Source organism: Haliaeetus albicilla, chromosome 17, assembly GCF_947461875.1.
Source record: "Haliaeetus albicilla chromosome 17, bHalAlb1.1, whole genome shotgun sequence".
NCBI lineage: Eukaryota > Metazoa > Chordata > Aves > Accipitriformes > Accipitridae > Haliaeetus > Haliaeetus albicilla.
Window position 1 is genome coordinate 25,170,873 of NC_091499.1, and position 21,618 is coordinate 25,192,490.

General features: G+C 42.8%; 1 protein-coding gene across 1 annotated transcript; it reads right to left on the reverse strand.

Moving 5' to 3' along the window:
• Window positions 1-419: 419 nt before the first annotated feature.
• AMD1 (adenosylmethionine decarboxylase 1) lies at window positions 420-19,522 on the reverse strand. The gene is made up of 9 exons (XM_069805080.1): window positions 18,976-19,522; window positions 8,267-8,353; window positions 6,609-6,735; window positions 6,047-6,149; window positions 5,139-5,181; window positions 4,902-5,046; window positions 3,772-3,864; window positions 3,535-3,690; window positions 420-2,570 (listed from the first exon to the last, which is right to left on the reverse strand). The coding sequence occupies exons 1-9, from the start codon at window positions 19,104-19,106 to the stop codon at window positions 2,430-2,432; spliced, it is 1,026 nt and encodes a 341-aa protein (XP_069661181.1). The 5' UTR covers window positions 19,107-19,522; the 3' UTR covers window positions 420-2,429.
• Window positions 19,523-21,618: the final 2,096 nt, after the last annotated feature.

The following is a 21,618-nucleotide window of genomic DNA, read 5'->3' on the forward strand; positions in this document are numbered from 1 at the left end:
AACTTCACCTTGAACTCTCAAAGTCAGTCTAAGCTGAAGTACCATAAATGTATACCAGAGTTTGTTACTTAAGACCAGCAGAAGCAGGAGTTGTCTTAATTCAGAGGAATATTTAAAATATTTAATGCTGAAGAAAAGATACAGGTTAGATGAAGACAGGAAATATCAAATTTTTGTGTGTTCATTTAGACAAACAATTTTAGCCTCAAGAACAGTGTAACATTTTCATTTGGCTTCCTCTGACATGCTGTCTCATTTTAAACTACCAACATGGTAACAGTTGAGATGCATCCCCTACAAGAGCAAAGTAAATTTAAAGTAACTTAGGACAAGAAACACCAATCTATTTCAGAATTAAGCCATTTGGTACCAAAAAGCACGAAGAGTGTGAAGGATAGAATTGCTGGATCATCACTACAAACAATTTAAGCGAACTTTTATTGAAGCATTAAGTTGTGGTACAGATATTTTTAAATGATCAAAGTCTAACACCACAGAAATTATAAACACCATACTCCCCCCATCCTGATCACCCTAGATAGTTCAGTAACCCATTCAACAGCTTTCATTTTTATAGCTGAGGCTTATGCTTCTATTTGTAAAATGTGTATTTCGGTATTATTTGAAAAGGGATCTTCAGTCTACTTAAAGGACCTCAAGCCAACAAATGTCAGGTCAGTTGGGACAACGTTTAAGGACAAAAAAAACCCACTGAAATATTGGTCCTCAATATTAACACCAAAAAGCATTAGTGCCATTTACAGCATGTAATTGATAACATTGGTAAAGAACATCAACAATATGCTTAAAATAAAAAAAAATCAAAGTGTTCCAACCACTTGATTTCTAACCAAGCAGACTTTAGTTTAGAAGCACTGAAAAAGTGCTTCATTTATAAATACAGAAGGAACAAAAAACCATTGCGTCAAACCAGAAAGAGTCAAAACATTGCAAGGACAAGAGGGGGGGGAATAATCTCAATTTCATAGATAACATGCTGGTCTCACAGCTGCTAAAATCTCAGTATTTGCAAACATAGCTGAAAGTGTGCCAGCTCTTTAAAGCCTGCATTTTAGTCAATACCCATTAAAGTGACTTTGAATTACACACTTATTCATGCTCTATGAATAGCATTCTACTTCACTTCTGTCCAGGTGTCCCAGACAGTTCTTGTTCTATGCCTTCACTTAATGCCCTCAAGTCACAGTAAGCGGAACCACCTCAGGAGGAAAAAACAGATGAAGTCACAACACTCAAATACAACATAAGTCACATGCACAACAATGTCACAGGACTGTCACAAGATAGAGGCATTAGCTTTGCTTGGAACAACAAAATGAAGTGACACTGGACCAGTTTAGAAGCACTCTTTACAGTTGGAAGTGGTAGGTCACAGGTTTTACTGAGAATAATCCAAACCAATCAACACACCCAGACTGGCAAATTCCACACCTTCACTAGGTCTATCTGCCAGTGCTCAAGAGCACCAGCTTCTTAGTCTGACATAATTGGTGATTAGGAAAGAAAATGTCTGGTGCCAATATGAACTTGCACTTTGCAAAGCTGTCACACAACTATGCCAAAGCACTTGCATCCTGACTCAGCTCTTCCCCTATCAAGCCTTGGACCTTCTTCAAATTCCGCCACTGTGTAGCAGCGTGACAGCTTGGGGATGTGTACAGATAAATGAGCATTAGGGTAAGATGAAATTTAACCTGCATTAGTACCAATACCCAAGTTTCTAAAGGTGAAAGACCAATGCATTAGCCCAGTGCTACAGTATAGCTGAGCAAATTCCTATAAGCTTTATTAGAGCATGAAAAGTCAGTCTGATTTAGAAATAAATCAACCACCACCTGTAGTAGCAAAACAATTTGTAACTGTTTTAAGAACCTTCTCCAAACATGAAAGTGTTAATTCGGAATCAGTTTCATTAGAAATCATAAAAGTTTGTCAAAAACTGTTTTAGACTGAAATCACAACATAGATGAAAAAAAAAAAGCAACACTTTAACAGAGAACTGTCCCCAGTGAGTAGGTTGAGGCTAAAGTCTAATGAGGACGAAAGCCTTGTCTGTGGGGAATTTTTGGTGATACCTGGAGAAAAACTATACTGTGTGTAATTCTACCTGAATCATTTTTACAAGTGTTGTAAAGTTTCATACAGTAAGATTTTTCTACATGCACTTCAATTTCACAGCAAGAGTGGCATAGAGTACCTAAACACAGAAGAGAGCATTCATGCAAGATATCTAACTCCTTGATATAATAATGCATACAATTCAAAATGGTTATACTATGATTACACCTAGGGCTTTCCACAACTACAAGGTGGTGGGAGTGGAAAGCATGGCCCCCTGAATCATTAACTAGAAAGCAACCACCACCTTCTATATGGGATTTCTTTTTGCGCTTTTTCTTCATTCTTAATCAACTGTGCTGTTGCTGGCGATTTTTTGTAAAACTGGTAAAAACAAAATTATAATCACTGAATTGGGCAATCTGGTGATCAAGACGTTTAAACCCTTCAATCTTCTGGGCAGAAGAAAACACTGTACGACATTTAGAGCTCTAGAAAACAAAAAAGGGAAAGTTACTGTTTTAAACTTAGGATTTAGAGATGGACTAGCACAGTAGGTATTTTGTGTGGTTCTTGTGATATTATTACCAACATGCTTCAAACCTCTGCCTGATAGTGCTGCAGGAAGTTTCAATCCTAAGCAACAATTCTGCTCCCTATATATCATCCCGCTTTTCTATGAACAATTATGGGGGATGGAGCACCCGTCCTGTGAAGACAGGCCGAGAGTTGGGGTTGTTCAGCCTGGAGAAGAGAAGGCTCTAGGGAGACCTTATAGCAGCCTTCCAGTACCTAAAGAGGGCCAACAAGAAAACCAGAGAAGGACTTTTTGCAAGGGCATGTAGTGATAGGACAAAGGGTAATGGCTTTAAACTGAAAGAGGGCAGATTTAGGTCAGATGTAAGGAAGAAGTTCTTCACTGTGAGGGTGGTGAGGCACTGGGATTGCCCAGAGAGGTCGTGGCTGCCCCATCCCTGGCAGTGTTCAAAGCCAGGCTGGATGGGGCTTGGAGCAACCTGGTCTAGCGGAAGGTGTCCCTGCCCATGGCAGGGGGGTTGGAACTAGGTGATCTTTAAAGATTCCTTCCAACCCAAACCATTCTATGATTCTATGATTAGCTGGCAGCATCACCATTAACAGCAGCACTTCTACAACTGACAGCTGCAGCCAAATCCAGAAAAATGCCACAGCAAGAAGGTATGCCTATACAGAACTACATAGGAAGTCATTAGAATACTGAGATTGGGCTGCCTTATCTTAGTATTTCTTAAGTTTCCTGAAGATCAGATTTAGTACATGCCAAAGCAATACTAGAGAGTATTTTTGCTTTGCAAAGAAACTACCATCTAAATATAGAGGCAAACTGGAAACTACTAGCACTCCAGTAAAAAAACTCTAGCCTTGCTTTGTCTGTACACATTTCAGGACCTGACAAGCTAATGCAAGAAAACTCACCTGATTAACAAAGAGGGTTGTCACAAATTTTCCTGGCTTGAAAACCTCTACAACTTTTCTAATCAGGTCATCATAAGAGGTCTGACTTATGTTTGTTTCAAAACTAACGTAAGAAAACTCTGGTTCTGGAGTGATGTGAATAGTCCAGTAAGTTCCCTGAAAAAATTTAAATATAGTATTACTGCCAAATAGTTAAAATTTATTTTAACATTAATTACCAATAAGTGTAAAACTTACATCCGATTTCATCCCATTCATTGAATACCCACAAGGATTGAACATTGTAGCATCAATAACAGAACCTGGTATCAGGTCACGAATTCCACTCATCTGAAACAGAAGTTAAAATTACACCACTCAGTTTATCATGCATCCTTACACTTGTTTACATTTAACTCAGAGGCAGAATGAACAGCAGTTTAGGGGACAGGACACCAGAATTTTCCCAGTAACAAGTCAGTCTGATAATCTGTACCACTGTAGACGAATTTACTTTGCATCCTGTCACTTTCCAAGTAAGTGACTGAGTGCCAAGTTGCATGCAAGTTACCAGTTAAGTTGCCTCTTACAGAACCAAGCCACATATCTCCAAGACAAGGGAACAGCTTAGAATCCTAAAACATAATTGCTTCTGCAACTAAAACAGAAAATGGACTTCCTGTTCAACCAGTATCCACAAAGTGAAGGCTGTTTACATTTACTCCAGAATAAGAATATAATTCTTTATACTCTAGAATGAAGCATCCCCCAAACACTTTGATTTCCCACACAGTACTTCAGCTACAGCCAAATCTCAATAGCAATACAGCACAAGAATCAAAGCCTAAGGTGGAAAACCAGCTGAAGTCAATGTACTTGTCAGAGAAACTTGTTCATGTCACAGGACTTTCCCATTTGGAAAAAGGAGAAAAGGAAGCAAAACCATCAAGCTATGCTCAGACCTTAAATCCACCCCTTCCAAACTATCCAAATGGCTCCATGATTTAATCTTAATTGATACCTATATTCCCTTGGCATTCATTATCTTCAGCCTAAGTCTTACTCCCTGTAATCTCCATCCTTCAGTGGAAGTTACTCAGCTGTGTTTTCACTCCCATTCCTCCATTTTTCAGAGGACAAGCTTCCAATCACCCAAAGCACTGCAAATTGCTCCTTTCAATAGATTAAAGCAGGGGCATTGAAAATGTGAAGTTATAGTCCCCAAACCATTCTAAAGTTAAATCCATTTTACACCCAAAACTTTAACCTGACATTTTCTACCAGATCTTTCCTACCACAAAATAAACCTTGTATTAAATGGTAACTGAAGCATTTTGCTGCCCAATTTCCACCATTCCCAAACCCGCTTAGTTTTCAAGCGAACATACACGAGTGACATCATTTGCAGTAACACCATCTTTCATGTAGAACTGGTCCATAACTACTGGGTCAAGCTCACTCATCAGAATTTCCAGTGTCTGATCAGGCTGATTGGATATCCGACTCTCTGGGAAATCCAGGGTGTACAGGTACCTATATAAAGTACAAATCACATGTGCAATAAATATTAGCAGCACCAAGTTCTACTGTATACCCCAAAGATTTCTAAGTCTTCACATACATACCAGCAATCAGAATTCATACGCCCCATGCAATAAGCTGCTCCATCTAGACAAGACAAAAAGTCTCCAGTTAGTGTAGCACAGCTGCTCCTTTATGTAAAATATGAAATTAAGCTTATCTCTTAAGACAGTAGAAGTCTTTCACAGAACACCAAGAGGTTCACTGATACAGTCAGCATCTGTATCAAATAACCAGGCATTTAACTTCAGGAATGTAAACCAATAATCAGAAAAAAGGGGCTCCCTCAGAAGGTGGTCTGGACACCCCAGTTCAGAGCCTACTAGCAGGGAATTCAGATTACAGCTTTAGCTATGCACAGACAGAAACCACAGTACTCTTAAGCATCTCTTTAATGAATTTACAATTAGCATTTATTTTCAAATAACTTGGATAAGTACTACAGCTTGCACGTTCCTTCAAAAAACTTTTCTGCCAGTAGTTAAAATTCAGGGTTATTCTTGTAGGATTTAGATTTTTAATAAATGTTTAAATTCAAGCTTTAGTGCAGTGACTTTCCTGAGAAAAGCTTGTGTTTTCCTTCAGTTTATTAGTTACCCTATATTACTATCTTACCTTTTTAATGAGGTGGCTTTTAGGGTGAGAGCTGGATTCTGCAGACTGACTACACTCCATTTGGAAGTCTGAAGATGACCTCAGTTAAGACAAGGTGCCAAGTGTCAAGCTTAGTATGATTTAAATTGATCTTGGCAAATTAGTGTCAGAAATTCAGAAAATAAGTACTTATAGCTTTTGATTTTCATGCAGCCAAAGCTCATGCTGGCTGCAGAACTGCAACAACTGCTGAATGAATGGCCCTGCAGCCTGTATGTATTGTACCACTTGTCACATCTCGCTTCACATCAACACTTCACACATGCTGTGCAACTTCAGTGAAGTTGCACAAACTTACTTGGGAAAATTTCGTTAAGAAACTCTACTTCTTCCTGGAAATTCCTATGTGGGTACTCCTGGTGGGAAGGCTTCATGAAATTCTTACGTGAATAAAAGAAGCTCTGAAAAAAATAAAGGTACATCTTAGATATTGAACATATCCATCCACCTTGAATCTAAAAACCTAGAAAAATGCAAGCATTTATTATTATAAGCTTTCACAGGACATAATTTAGCTTAATTTGTAAGCTACAGGAGACAGCTTACTTCCAAATTTGTTTTCCACAAGAAAACATCTGTGACTTCAGCACTGACAACATGGACATGGAAGTCTTTCACCCTTAAGTAACCTTAACTCAGCACAATAGCATTTTTAAGTTAACATCCTTTGAGGCAAATAGAAGGCTAAATCCTACATCAGAGCAAGCAATCTTATATTACAATCTTCCCATTATGGGAAGCATACATAAATGGCAGAGGAAGTTTCAGAATATTTAAAATCAGGGAGTTGGAAATAAAAGCTTTTTTGTAAAAAGCTTTTTGTGCATTCTAAGGAAGATGCAGCATTTTTGGCACCTTACCTGAATTGAGTCAAACCCACTGTACTCCCTAGCAAGCTCCAACAGGGGAACCAGTGCTTGCAGTAAGAGGGTGGTACCACACGTCTTCAAAATGAAACGTCTCTTGGAGACAAACATGCTACTCTCACTGTAAAAAAAGATGTGTCAAAAATATATTAAGTGCTCTATATAAAACAAGCCAGGAGAGAATGGTTAGATCTTGGTTCTTATCCCAACCAAATGCATTACTGTAAGTGAACATTCAGCATATGGTGCATAAACATGCTTGGCAAATGGATCAGACCAATAGATTTCAGCTAACATTTGAGAGCTGTTACAGTTTCCCAGAACAAATACCTGCTGCAAGCGTGATAATACGCAGCTACCGCTCTACAGGAAAAGAGGTACTACATGCATTACATATACTCAATCTATTCGATAAATACTAACATGCTGTGAAATGGGTACACAACATCGACATGCCATTTAATTTCTTAACCCAAACACAGAACAGGGTCAAACTTGAGATCAGACTTTCTCAGCTGAAATAAAGCCTATGAGTAAGTGAACTCAAAAAACAAAAGCCTTAACAGATTTTCATAAATTGTCTCGCTGCATGTTCTAAGAAAGCTGACTACTGGGAAGTGGTAAATCAGCACCTGTCCACAGGAACAGGAAGTCTCATAATGAGAGTAGAGGCACAGCTATATGATATGCCTTATACATAAGATAAAGTTTATGTATAGTTAATTTCTGTAAGTCAGATACTTAACTACAGTCCCTCTGAACTGGATATAAGCATTGATACTACATCCAGAACACGAACATGTATAACAAGTATCTTCTCACCAAGTAACTGAACAATTGGAATAAAAGTCTAGCTTAACTAACTCAGTTTGGAATGCTGTTTAAGAATTCAAAGTCAACATTATGTCTCATCCAGGATACAGTTGTAACTAGTTACATTCTTTTCAGAATTTTGTTTTAAATATATGAAGCTTGCAGAAACAAGACTTCAGCACAGTTTGACTAGCTTGCTTTTAGCCCAGCCTTGCCCTCAAGGCAGTCTTTCAGAGTATAAAAGCTTCAGTTTTTGTAATCTGAAGTAAAACAGAGAACATTGATGTGTCCGTAAAGTTCATGTAGAGAAAGCATGAAAGTATTCTGCAAGATGAAAAACACATGGCAGAAGTAGCGTCCTTACAACTAACTGCTGCACAACACAAAAATTCCAAGATTTCAGGAAAGCTACATTTTTACAGATGCCCTTAGCTCGGCTGCAAGAGTTGCTCCCTTGATTGCATTATCTGGAGTTAAAGCCAAATTATTGGTACAGTTTTTGCTGATCTAAAAGTGACACCTACATGCACTATTCTGCTGAAGTCATCCTAAACCTCTTAATTAGGGAGACTTATTTACCCCTGGACAAAATTCAGTGATCAGGTGCAGAAACACCAAAGCTCTGTCCTTAATCCTTTTAGTTAAAAAGACAAACAGTGACAACTATGAAGACATTTCCACCACAGAACAGAAGCATGACAGTACTATGATTAACAGACACCTGCAAGCTGTAGTCATGAACAGCAGGATCTTAACCCAAGACTGGATTCTCAGCCAAGTGGATCCCGTATGACAGCTTTAACTTTTCTACCTCTTCGAGACTAAAAGAGTAAGCTTACCTGAGTACATAAGCTTCCTGCTTGTCAGTTTTTGTCACACTTATGATCAAACAATGCACATTCTCCAGAAGTTTGTCCCACTCAATCCTGTGAAGAAATTATAAGAGCACAAACAGCTTAAACTGAAGCTTTCTGGAACTCTGGATAAAAAGTATAGCCCAAACAAGACTATAGCTCTTGTCTTGAGTTGCTGGATCTGACAGCAAGAAAGGCAAAGACTTTTTATATAGGAACTGTCTATCACAATAGAGTAATATCTAATTCTTAGCTCCCAATGGCTAAGTATTCCTCAAGATCTGTTAGTGTAACCTGCTGCACAAGGATAATCGTCAAACAGCAACACCAAGCTTCTCACTAGGCAAGTCAGGATAACCCTAAGTCCTGCATATGCATCCCACACATAGTAAGATAAAATTCATTGTTATAACTGAAGGTATACTTTAGGTTGAATCTTCATGTACTTCAATCACAGTAGTCATTGGCAACTACTAGAGTAATAAACCAGCAAGTTACATTAACATGTTTTGTTTGTCCAGCTTAGAGTCAAATTCATAATTTTATTGAAAACCAGCCCTAAAAACTAAATACATCTCAATGACCTGAATTCCTCTTTGATCAATCAGGATCACAGAATTCCTTCTACCTCTAGAATATACAGAGGACTTATAGCAAATCATCTGGAATATTACACTATCAAGAAAATAAACTGAACTATTCTCATATAATGCAAGTTGAAGCTACAGTGCTAGATTTCAGTATAGTGGTAGAAGTTTAATATTTCAATTCTTTATCATCATTACTCATTCTACAAGGAATTTTATTAAGAAACTGAAAAATCAAAGGGCTCAAATTAAGCCCAAAGACTTCCAGCTACTCATGAGAAGTAACAGACTTGCAAAACACTTTGGTTGTCCCTTCAGTCTTGCATGTACACCAGATTAGTAGAATCCAATATAGTCAAGTTTTCTATAAAGCAGACAAGAACAGATACAGCTTCCTGAAGTAGAGCTGGAACAACTACAGGACACTACACAGCTGGGAGCACAAAAGAATAGCAATTTTTTCATCACCAAGCAAGCTGTTAAGACTGGCTCAGATGCTCATGTAACTGTCAGCCTAATCCCTCCTCAGGAGTCAGAGCTCTCTCCCTTTACTAACACTGCAAAAGCTCTGTAGTTGTACTTCAGGACCGAGGACACGCTGTTAATTCTACCAGCAGGGTTCCTCCAGCAGCCACAAATCTTTCCCCTTAGAAAACTGGTCAGTTTGCAAAGTTGAAGCTTTAGATTCTGCTGTACATGTAACTAAAATATCCAGATGTTCTTTGCTTCTCTAAACACCCCAGCAAATTAATGCCTTAATTTCTCTCTCACTTGAAAACACCTCCTGAAATTGAATTCTGTACCTTTAGTACTAATACTTGAGGATTTTCCCTTTTAAAGTGTACATTACACTAAACCAGTATATTTGTACAGGAGTCAACCAGAACATACTTAACTTAGACTCACACTATAGCCTCCTTTTAGGTGAGACTGAAGCTATTAAAAATGAGTTTAAGAGAATCCTATGCATCTTAAAATTCCTCATAATTAAGTGCACATCTGAACAAGTTCATGAACTCAGTGATATAACTGGACGCTTAAAATCAAAGTGATGTCTTCCCTACCACCCCAGTCAGTGAGCCTTGATGAAATACTCTCCTGCAACTATAGACATGACAGCACAAACCACCCAAATCTGCGTGTCAAATTAAAAAAAACAGCTTGTGTTTAATGCTCAAAATCCCACACATTTATTAAGCTCTACATTTGTATCATTGACTAGGTTTAGCTCTGTTCCGGATACTCAGGATTATATAAAAATGCAAGTGCCTGCTCATCTTTGAAAAACTTGGTAAATGCAAAGAGTGAAATAGTTTATATTATACCTGTTTTTAAATGCTCCTAGACAATCATGCTATTTTGCTGAGGACTGAAGCATTTATTTTTTTCTGGAAGCTACAGCACATCTGCATAGATTTGCCAGACTTAGTATCTTCCCTCTAACATTGTTATACTCTTCCTGTAAATTGAACTAGGTAATGTGTTAATTTGTTCAAATCGTTCCAGCACCACTACTGATGATATTTTATCTGCCATTAAAGAAAACACCCAGCGTCTGACATAGCATTTATGAAAGCTGAGGCAGAGTTCCATTACACCACCTGATGTTGAGCTGTAGTAACTCTATTTGTACATTACTACAAATCTGATTTTGTACTTGTCTAAGTATTAATGGGTATGTAACTTTAGGCTTTGCAAGAGCACACATCTCAGCCTTCACAAGCTTCTTACCTGGTCAGACAGTTAATGTAGACAAGCGAGAATTTTCTTTAAGTATCACTGTAGTGCAGTTCTGCACACACATTTCAGGAAAATGGCTCATTTAAGTTTCAATCAGGTATCAGCAGAGGAAGATGTAACAATTTTGGTGTTCAAGTAGTCCAACAATGAAGAATCAGTACAGCATACTACCAACAACACAATACTGCATGTTAAGTCCAAAGCCTACCATGCAAAGAAAGTCCCTAGTTACACTTGTTAGTACTATCATCGGTATTTAGGTACTACAGCTGAAATCTGCAGTTGTGCAAGACCTTTCCATGTTAAAACATTGCTCAATTCTTTTTCACTGCAGAAACCATAGCTAAGCATATGCTAAATGTTCATGCATTCGGCCTTTACAGGAAGAATAAGTTCATCAATTGATCTGATTAAAGTAGCATTAAGGAAAAAAGCCTACAAGTTGAGAAACATACAAGATGTTGGGCTTGATCCAGAAGCATACATAAAATAGACTAACAAAGGGCTGCAGCACCCATGATGAGACTTGGCCACATTAAGGAGAAGTTTTGCAGAGATACTGGCCTATACCTATAGGCATTTTAAAGTTAAGCTAGAAAAGTACAGAAAGGCCACTAACATGCTGGATTTGAACTCAATATAATCTATTTAAACAAGATGACCTTAGTGTTTGACATTTTCCATTGTTTAAAGCAGAGCTAAGGAAGAACATCTGGGACTACTTTGTACCAAGTAGACCGAGTACACTAGAAGTCTAACTCTTGCATTTCTTCCTTTTCTTTAATCTCCAATTATTTGTTACTAGAGACAAGCAATGTCTACCCCCACTTAACATAGAAACAAAAAGTCCACCTCAAAAATAGTATTTCAATGGTTATCAGTACATGTATTGCAGCTAATCCCATTTTATTTTGTCAAGTAGAAAACCTCAAAGTTGGTAGCTGCAATATACTTGAGAACATTACTTATTTCATAACTTAAGTGAAGTTTTAACTGGGAAACAAAGCCTCCAACTGAAAAAGGGGAATCCAAAGAGACTAATTCTCAATAAAATGCTATCACATATTTCTGCTCTTCAAAATTCCCCTTTCAATGGGAAGTATGTGGATTGCATTACTATTTCCTAAATTATTTCCCATAGCCAGACACCAGGACAATCCTAAACACTTTGGAAACTGCTTTCCTATACTCAAGCCAAGCATACTAGAATATGATGCATGGGAATCATTGGTAGCTAAGTTCTGCAGCAGACCTGCATCCATTGGAACTCCAAACTGAAAATGCATTTGGGACCAACTCCTCACTGTTTTGTAGGCTTATTACCCACTTCATTCCAAAGCTGTAAGATCCTGTTTCTGAAATTTCAAATAACTGCCACCTACTGAAAGTCAAAATAGTTTCTCCAATGGGCAAGCACCATGCATCTTAAATGGCTGCACATGCTCAGAGAATACCAAATGAAAATGGAATACATCTACTCAAGTGTGAAAAACTGTCCATGCTTGAATGGTAGAAAGCTACTTGTTCTATACTTGACTAGCAGAACATGCCAAAAGAAAAAAGTTTAGCAATCTACTCCTACACCTGTGTTGCAATGTTTAGTGCCTTATCAGCACAGACTTGTTACCAGAGTGCAAATAACTTCCATTCAAACTGCCACCCAGGTATGTCAGTACAGAAAACCTATCAGAACTGAGAAGTATTCTTCTTTATTTTTAGGAAGTATGCTTAAAAGTGTGTAATGAAATGAATAGTCAACAGTCCCTCCCAACCAAGTTCCATTATGTTTGTTATTTCATGTTTCTGAGAAATAAAGAATAAGCTATGAATCAAGTTTTCCTTGCCAGATAAAGCCATAGTTTTGAATGCAAGTTATCAGCCTATTCTGAGCCTTTACCTTCAGGGGTAAAACAGGTTCTTAAAACAGGAGTCAAGTATATCAGGCAGTAGCACCATACTGCTATTTCAGGTCAACTGAGAAGGGGATAGCAGCAATTTGAAGAGAAAGAACTACATCAAGAACTTGTTCCTATCAGCAATTAACAGCCTCCACAGGCATACCATCCCACCACCCCAGTAACACTACCTTGCTAACACAGCCCAGACAACACTGGGAAGAAAAGTTGTTTTGCAGTAGGGCAGGAATTCTTAGGAAAGAAATGCTACAAAACTCCTAAAGACAGCTTAAGCTCTATACATACTCTTGCATAGCTTTTAACATGGAACAGCTGACAAGTCCGTAGCATTCAAAGTAATAACCATTTTAATCTTGTACTTTACTGTAAGACCTTGTTTTAAAATCAAGCATTCAACTGCAGAGCAACCTTTCATTCCCTCACCTGTTACCTACTAAGTATTTCTAGGAGCCAATAGATATATCAGTTACCTCATTAGCTGGCTACAGTTAAGTAGGCACATTCCTACCAATACCATGATCCAGAACAGTCAAACTTAATGCCTTGTCTAAGCTGCCCATGCAGAGGAGATGTAGCCCAGGCACGTGGAAGCTGGCTAAGTGTCAGTCTCAGCAGAGTTGCAACATCAGTTTCAAGCATCCTGAAACAGGCAGATACAGTACAGACCAACTACACAAAAATCACAAGCTTTTTAAAGCACCTCCTAGCAGCTGGTGTATTTCTCTGCAGACAGCTGCATATGAATTATTTCCTATTAGAACTATAACTTAGTTTATAAATTGCTGTTTAACACAGAACTACGTTCATACCCTGAGTTTTGACACAAGGCACTGGCAACTCGATAATTTTACTTCAGCAGTATCTGTGGAGTGCACAAAACCCACACACCCTCTATATGCTCTGAAATAGATATACAGAAAGACTGTCTGCATCTCCCTTATCTTAAACTTAAGAAACTCTCCAGGGACATGCACTTAATCTTGAATTAAAGACAGGCACCTGAATGGAAAAACTGCATCCACATCAAAAGCGATTCCAAGCAGTACTCCCCACAAAATACTTCGTACCTAGAAGGTCCTGAGCCAACTACTGAAGAGAATCATTCCCAAATGACATCAAGATACTTCAGCAATGGCACAAAGATGGCCACAGACAGTCCTTTAAAGGCTGCATATTTCACCTGTTGCAGGCCTCTTATCATTATTGCAGTTACAGCAGTATACATGGAATGGTGACTCCGTCCCTTACATCCAAAGATATTCAATGGGTGTTCCTAAGTCTGTCATATCAAAGGACAAGACATACCTGACACCCAAGATGTTTAAGGAAGCATGAGCCCCAACAGGCACATCAGGGCTTCAACAAGCCTTATAGGCAACATTCAGGGCAAGTTTGAGTGTAACCTTCTCCAGAAGGAACATGCGGTAAGGCAGCCAGTATCTACCATAAGCCTCAAATCTTCTTGTTCTCCTGGCTGAGTAAACAGCCATTAGGAAAGGCCGTTTAAGAATATACCAGTAGCTACCTATTTTAATAGGGTGTTCTGTGGAGTCTCACTAAGCGACCAGATCTTTGACAGAAAGGGACTAACCAAATTATTTAGTAGTTTCAGTGGTAAGGTAGGAAAAAAATCAAAAAGCCTTCAACATCAGTCTTAACTTCCCACAAGCAGTACCACAGTCAGTAGTAGAGTGTAAAAGGGCTTGTTTCCTTTGTGTGAAACCATTCTTTAATTATGATTGAGAGTTACAAGCAAACATATTTTATCTGTAATCTTGAACTTGTGTGCTAAAATCTAGTTTATGAGTATTTTGATGAGGGGAAGACTGAATTATTACATGAAGTTCTCTAGATTACCTTTCATCTCCATGCAAAAAAGCTCAGTGAATACACAGTGACAGAAGTCCTGGCACAATCCTGCCTACCACTGCCTTCTTCCCAGTCTCCACACAGCATAGGTCTACACTGTTCCGAAACACTGCAGGATTAAGAGCAGAAGAGGGCTCATGGCCCAGCCTCCTTGTACCTTCACTCTTTGAGAAAACAGGTAGATAACACTGCTGTGGTCCTAAGGACTGGGGGAAGGGGTAGAAGTGCAGCGGCACTGCAGCAGTGAGTGGAGTCAGGCTATAGGGTGCAGTACCAAGCAAGTATTTACAGGACTCATATCAGATGCTCGACTGTATTGGTGCTTAGAAGTATTCACATAGCACAAGGTGAGAATCTCATCATATCAGTGTCACTCCACATTGATCACTACCACACTGTTTTTTCTCCAGTTTCTTGTGTGTCCACATACTACAGACAAATAGGAAGCACATTAAAGGTCCATAAACAAGCTTAATTTCAGAGTATTCTTCAGGGTTGAACGCTTGAGATATGGACTCTTAATACTTGCATCATTAACCTACGGTTTCACACTTCCGTACATTCAAGATCATGATAAGCCTTGAGATGGGAAATGCATTAGTTGCACATCATCTGAAGGAATAAACAGCTTATTTTACTGCAGGGATAGTGAATGCACTACTCAGTCACCACAGAATTCCAGGGCTCACAGCATGTTTTCAGCAAACCCTCCTCTTTTAATACGTAGTTTAAGGCTATTTTTAAAAAGCATGCTTCACAAACCATAGTGAGAACAAGCACTAAAGTTAAAGCAAATTATTTCAAGACCACAAAAATGTTAACTTCATTCCACTTTTGAATATGAGTAGGATAGGCATCTTCAGATGCTTGCCACCATTTTCACCACAAGACCTTTTCGCAGAATTGATTAGCAAATGAACAACAACCACCCCCACCCCCCTCCCCCCAAATCTTAACAGCAAAGTAAAGCCCATGTCCAACACTTGTAAGTTTTTAGCTGGGACCTCTACCGGATGTATTAAAACAATAAGTATAGATCTTTCCTGAAATTCTTTACACCTATCCAAACTCTTCTCTAGAAAGCAGGCTTGCACACAGGAGGAAAAAAAAGTGACAAAATTCTTAACTGCATAGTTCAACTTTTTTCCCTTTTTTCAGTGGTGATACCCATCAAAGAGTTTAAAATATCTAATCCCTAGCAAGCACACACAACGTGGAAATTTTTAGCTTTGCACACCAGCTTAGTCATTCAGTAGATGAATGGCTTGCATTTCACTACTAAGCAGGTATTACAATACAAAAGGCAAGCTCAACTGGTTTGCAACTTGATTCTAATTTCGTTATCGTTCTACAGTTTCAGCTTTAATTTCAAGTTCTGTTCAGTAAACTAGTTTATTCAATTGCCTTTACAGGATTAGCATAGTGGGGTGTATTAGATGCAAATTAAAAAATTCCAAATACATCAACTGTAATAAATAATTTAATTCTGACAATTTTCTAAAAGAGAATGGTTGTAGAACATCATTTCATCCTAGCAACACAGTATCACTGATAATTACTCCTGGATACAGGTTAACAGAGGTTAACAGCAATTTTCAGACATGTCACACCTTTCTACCAAAAAAGTACACGGCTTCAATTAACATCCTGTATTAAGAGCCAATTAACACAGAGGCCTTCAAAGCTTGCTCACAGCTCTGAAACTGTGTTAAAGACCACATGTTCAACAGTTAACAGTTTGTATCTACTCTATTAAAACTTTACAGCCATATCTAAACCATACAAAGGAACTGTCACAGTACCTGCCTCGCAATTACATTAAATGCTTTTGAGCAGTTTTAAAAATTAAGCTTGCAGTTTTGTAAACATGAGCCTGAGCTGACAAACAGAACAGTAGAGAGCATGACTGTGCCAATGAGGAAAGCATTTGCGGAATGCCATCTCTAAACCAGATCTGTATATTCCAACACCAGCATATTAAAGCAAAGTCAAATGAGTACTTCTGGAATCTTTCACATTTAAAGTCAAACACGACAGGAAACCTTAAGTGCCTACATAACTCAGATCATCTGCATGTATTTCAGCTATGATTTGCAATAGTCTTCCAGGATTGCCTGGACATTAACTACACAAGTCATTACCTTGTGGTATCTGCTACACCGCTAAACCTCAAAGAACTGTATAACCACATCTGATGATTTCCATGTTAAGCACATTACTCAAAAAGGTCTAAAGAGCTTCACAAGTCAGAGAGTTACATGAGCAAGCTACCCCATTACACCAACCGGTCAGAGCTAACCATGTATTCTGCTGTGCTTCTGGCACAGCAGAAATGAAGCTTCCACTACCCATGAGCTAGTGGTGTATATATATACACAGGCACGCACAAAACAGGCTGTTCACTATTTCAGGAAAGGGAGTTATCTGCCCATTGGCAATTCAGATCTTTGGATAGCTAACTCCACCAACATATACACACAGGAAATTTTCTGAGAAATACCAAAACAAAGGAAAAGACAACTAGCATATGCTAAGTATGCCTTTGAATGGAGACTCTACTGTCACTAACATATTCCACAGATTCAATACATCATGACAAGCTCTCCTCCAAGCTCCCTGACCAAAGACCACTGGGTAGCAGTGATAGACACAAGCAGATCCGGATACACTGAAAACACCAGATCCTCCAGCTACCACCTGAACCTGGAAAGTTGAACTGTTTACCATACTGATAGTAAACTACTGACAGAAGTAAAGCATACAGGGCAAACCTGAAGGTTAAAGACAAGCCTGCTTTTTTCAATTATGCCAGCTGATTACATCTACATACCAACCCTGCCGTGTCCCTGCAAACGGGTACACAGTTCTGGGTCCATACGCAGATTTTGCTTCGTACTTCAAGCTCACAGCTACCATTTTCTGACCCTTCCAGGATGCCTGTGCCAGAACATGATCTTTTACAGATCTACAGCTGGACCCCTTATGGTTGCAAGTCCTTCCAGCCAGCCCCCCCTATAGAATACTGTACTGGGGATCTACAGTAAAGACACCTCTGCCCCGCGCGGTTTCAAAGGCGACCTGACGGCAGGCAGGTGGCCATCAGCCCCTGCGCTCCCAAAGGCCGAACAGGCACGTACAAACCTCAGCCGCGGGCGGAAAGAGCTGCACACACACACAACCCCCATTCCCCACCGGGCTCCCCGAGAGGGCCGAGTCCGAAACACGTGTAGGCGAGAAGCTGTGCGGGCCTCGGGCCTTTCTTCCTCCCTCCCTGGGTGGCAGTGAAAGAAGCGCCAGCACATTCTTCACATGCCCATTGGGTGACAGGCGCGGGCCCACCCCTTCGCGGCGCCCAGCTCTCATTGGCCTCAACTTGTCAATGGGGGAGAGAAAAAAAAAAGAAGAAAAAAAAAAGAGGCAGCGCGATCCGGGAGCGGAGCCAAGGGACTCACGTGTAAATCGTGGCTCCAGCCACACTTCGGGGCGGGGGGGAGGGGGGCATTCCCCCCCCCCCGCCCGCCTCACGCCGGTGCCCACCACGCCGCGGGGAGACACGGGGAGGGTTCCCGCGTACCGCCCCCTTCCCTCCCCGAGAGCCGCTCTGTGAACCCACCCGGCGCCGGAGATCGCCATGTGGGGGAACCATCCCTCCTCGTCGCGACAGCAAGACCGATCTCCCCTTTTCCCCTTCCCAGCTTCCCTGAGCGGGGAACGAGATTCCTACCACCCCCCCCCCCCCCATCTTTCCGCGCTACGGTCCCAACGGGCAAGGGATTTTCCGAGCCTTCCCACCCCGAAGCCCCGCCGTAAAAAGACTCCCACGGCCGGCTCTCCCTCCGAGGGGGGCCGGCCGCTAAGCAGGCGGCTTGCCGTGTGCGCGGGGGCTTAACTGCGGAGGGGTGGGCGCCGCTGCCGTGCCCCCCCGGCCGCCAGCAGCACTGCGACACTCCGCCATCCAGCCTCCCCGGGCAACTCCCCACGCCCGGCTTCTTCCTCTCCCCGCCGCCGCCACCACATGTTGCCAGCAGGGACCGCACGGGGCTGCACGAGGTGGCGGCAAGGGAACGGGGCTTCCGCGCCGTCCCCGGGGACCTGCCACCTCCCCCCCTCGCCGCCGCCGCCGGGACGAGGGGAGGCTCCCTGACGGGAACGGAGGGGGGGGGGTGTCTCCGGAGGGCAGGGGAAGGTCACCCCCTGCCCTCCCGCGGCTGCCGCGTTGCGCCGGCAAACGGGGGAAGAAGAGGCCGGGGCTGTCACTGAGGGAAAAGGGGGGGGGGGGGAGGAAGGAGGCCGACAGCTCGCGCAGGGGCCGAGCCCGCCGCCGCCGCGCGCGCGCGCGGCCGTTGCCACCAACGGCTCTCCCGGAACCCAGCCTCCCCTCAGCGCTGCCGCCAGCCCGCGCACCGCCACCACCCCCCCACCCCCCCCGCTCCTCTCTCTCACACACACCGCCGCCGCCGCCACACCCGGGCCCGGCGTGCGGCCGGCCATTCGCCGGCCCCTCCCGCCCTCCCGGCCGTTGAGGGCAGCGCTCCCAACCGCCTCCTCCTTCCCACCCCCCTCTCCCCAACCGTTAACGGACCTGGGTATGGTGCGAAGATCGCCGGACCCCTTGCTCTGGTGCGGCTCCTGCTGCGCGGGCTGCTGCCGGGCGAACCACACCTCCAACAGCTTCTCGGTCCCTTCGAAGAAGTGTGCACCGTTCTCCTTCATGGTGAGACAACTCGGCAACCAACAACCACAGAAATTTAACGACAACCAAACTACCGCCCTCCGGCCGCTACCGTTTGCTGCTGCACGGGCCGCGCTGCTGCCGCCGCCGGGGTCCCAGTCCTTCCCGGGCGGGTTTCACCTTCTAGGGGATTTGTTTAATATTAATTTAAAAAAAAAAAAAAGAAGAAGAGAGGAATTTTTTTTTTTTAAACCAGCGAAAACCACCCGGAGTGCGCGGCGGCGGATGCGGCGTGAGCGTGTGTGTGAGAGGGTTACAGTCCGAGCGGGGGTGCGGGCGGGCAGGCGATGCGGTTCGGTTCGGTTCCTTGTAGTCCGTGTGTTCCCCTGTTACAGAGAAGAGCGTTGAGCGAGCGCTAGCTAATGTCGCCGGCCATACTGTGTAAGCGAGGGGCTAGTGCGCACGCAGCCCCTTTTATAGCTCCCAGGTAACGGCAGCACGCATGCGCCTGCCATTGGGCTGCCGCCGCTCGGGCCCGCCCTTCCCCGCTTCCCATAGGAGGGCGCTCACGCCTGTCGAGGTATATGCCGGTTCCTCTGGTCCCACCCACTGCAGCCCGCCCGCCGGGAGCGGGAGAGGGGAGCGCGGGCGGCGGCGGGCCGGGGCCGGGGCCGGGGCCGGGGCCGGGGCCGCGGTGGGGCGGCCGTGCCCGGGTCGCGCCGCGCCGCCCTCGGGGGTGAGAGGGAAGCGCGGCCTGTGGTCGTCAGTGGGCGATCCCGGGGGGGGGGGGGGGGGGGAAGCAGGGCTGAACATGGCCGAGGGACGACACGGGGGCGAACCCCGAAACAAGTAGGCGGGTAGCAGGGAGTAAGGCCGAGGATAAAGCCTCTAACCGGGCCGGAGCTGCAGTAGTTCCTCTGCACCTAACGCCTCTTGCCCGCTGCGCTTTCTCTACCGTCTGTTAGTAGCTGGTGAAACGTCATTCTCGCTCCTCTCTTCCCCTCAAGGAGCTGTGCGTGTGTGACCGAGGAGTAAGAAGTTATTTATGCGTGTGTGTGTGTGGCAGGAGCGAGTGACTGGAGAGGGAATGTGCAGCCGTATGTGCCACACAGGAGAGAAAGCGTCTGCCGGGAGGAGGGGGTGTACGGGCACGTGTAAATATTTGACTACCTGCAATATTCTTTTTTACATTTAGAAGAAATTGTTGCAAACTAAACAGTCGTTTAAAACATTTTCTCATCAATGTTACCGAGCCTTATAGTCCGGTATTGCAATACTTCAAGGAAACCAAACGAAGAACAGAAAATACCCTCTGCCCCAATGAGCTTACAATAGAAAGCATAGGACGAGCAGCAGCAGATGGCTGAGGACAGATGAATGAGTCCCTACTAGGAGACAGGGAGATAGTATCGGACAACATAATAGGCAGTGGGCTCTGTCCACCAGCGGAGGAGTGACTCATCGAGTCAGTGAGTCATTCCCAAGGCAGCTGGATGTGAATCATTCCCTAGGTGGCTAGTCGCCACTGTATGCACCCTTAACGCAGCCTTAGAGCTGGCAGAGAAACATCTTCTCCAGTGCTGTGGTTTCACTGTTTTTTTGTGTAACTTTGTGTAAGTTGTTACTACCGTGAAAAGAAGGTCTTCCTTTCTCTGCCGTTTATTTCTGCCTGCACGCTGCCTCCTTCTTTGTGCCGGTGCAAGCACTTGCATGGCTATGCAGTGGACTGCATTGGGTTTAAGGCTAACTCCTTAGTTTTAATCATGGTTAATAGTTTTTAATTGTGATCAGCTTTAACTTGCAGCAGTTTCCCAGGGCAGTTCTCATCCCAGCTACATAAATGCTTATGTTTGTATAAATAAGAGGTTGTGCTTGGGCACGCACAAGAAATTATGGATGGGGAGTGCAGGACCACTTGTTTCAGTAGCCACAATCGGTTCTATCGGCTTAAAGTGCTTATGAAACTGCAGCTGAGAGTTTGTGGACTCTGTCCAGCCACGTTCTCCATTTATTTTTAATACCAGTCCCCCCATCCTTGTTTCTGGATCCATAATACTGTTCCTAGTCCTGTCTTCTGTTGGTTTAATGTTAGCCTCTGGTTTTCAGTCAGGTATTTGAGCCTGCTTTCTGCTTGCAAGTGATCTGTGTGACATTGCTCCAGCCAGATGTGTCTTTTTCTTGTCCTGGATCCTGTCTTGTATGGAGTCCCCGACTTCCTGGTCTTTGACTGTAGTGTGGTCTCACCGCATGTCTTGCACCACGTGCAGGCAAACTCCAGCAGTTCCTGAAGTCTGTGCTCTTGTCTGCCCTCTTCAGCTAATGCCTTCTCTGACTTCTCCAATTCAGGACTTCAGTGTCTTCTCACCTGCTACCAGACACCGGGCTGAGTGGGCCTAACCCACTAGCTGTAACTGTTGTCTCTTGGGTTTAAGGCACATCGATGGCCCATAAGAATGTTTCTAAGACACTTCAGAGGAGGACAAGATTCAAAAAAATAAAGTAAATTCTTTTTTATTTCTAGGAAACTTCTCGGTGGGAAGGATAACCTACAAA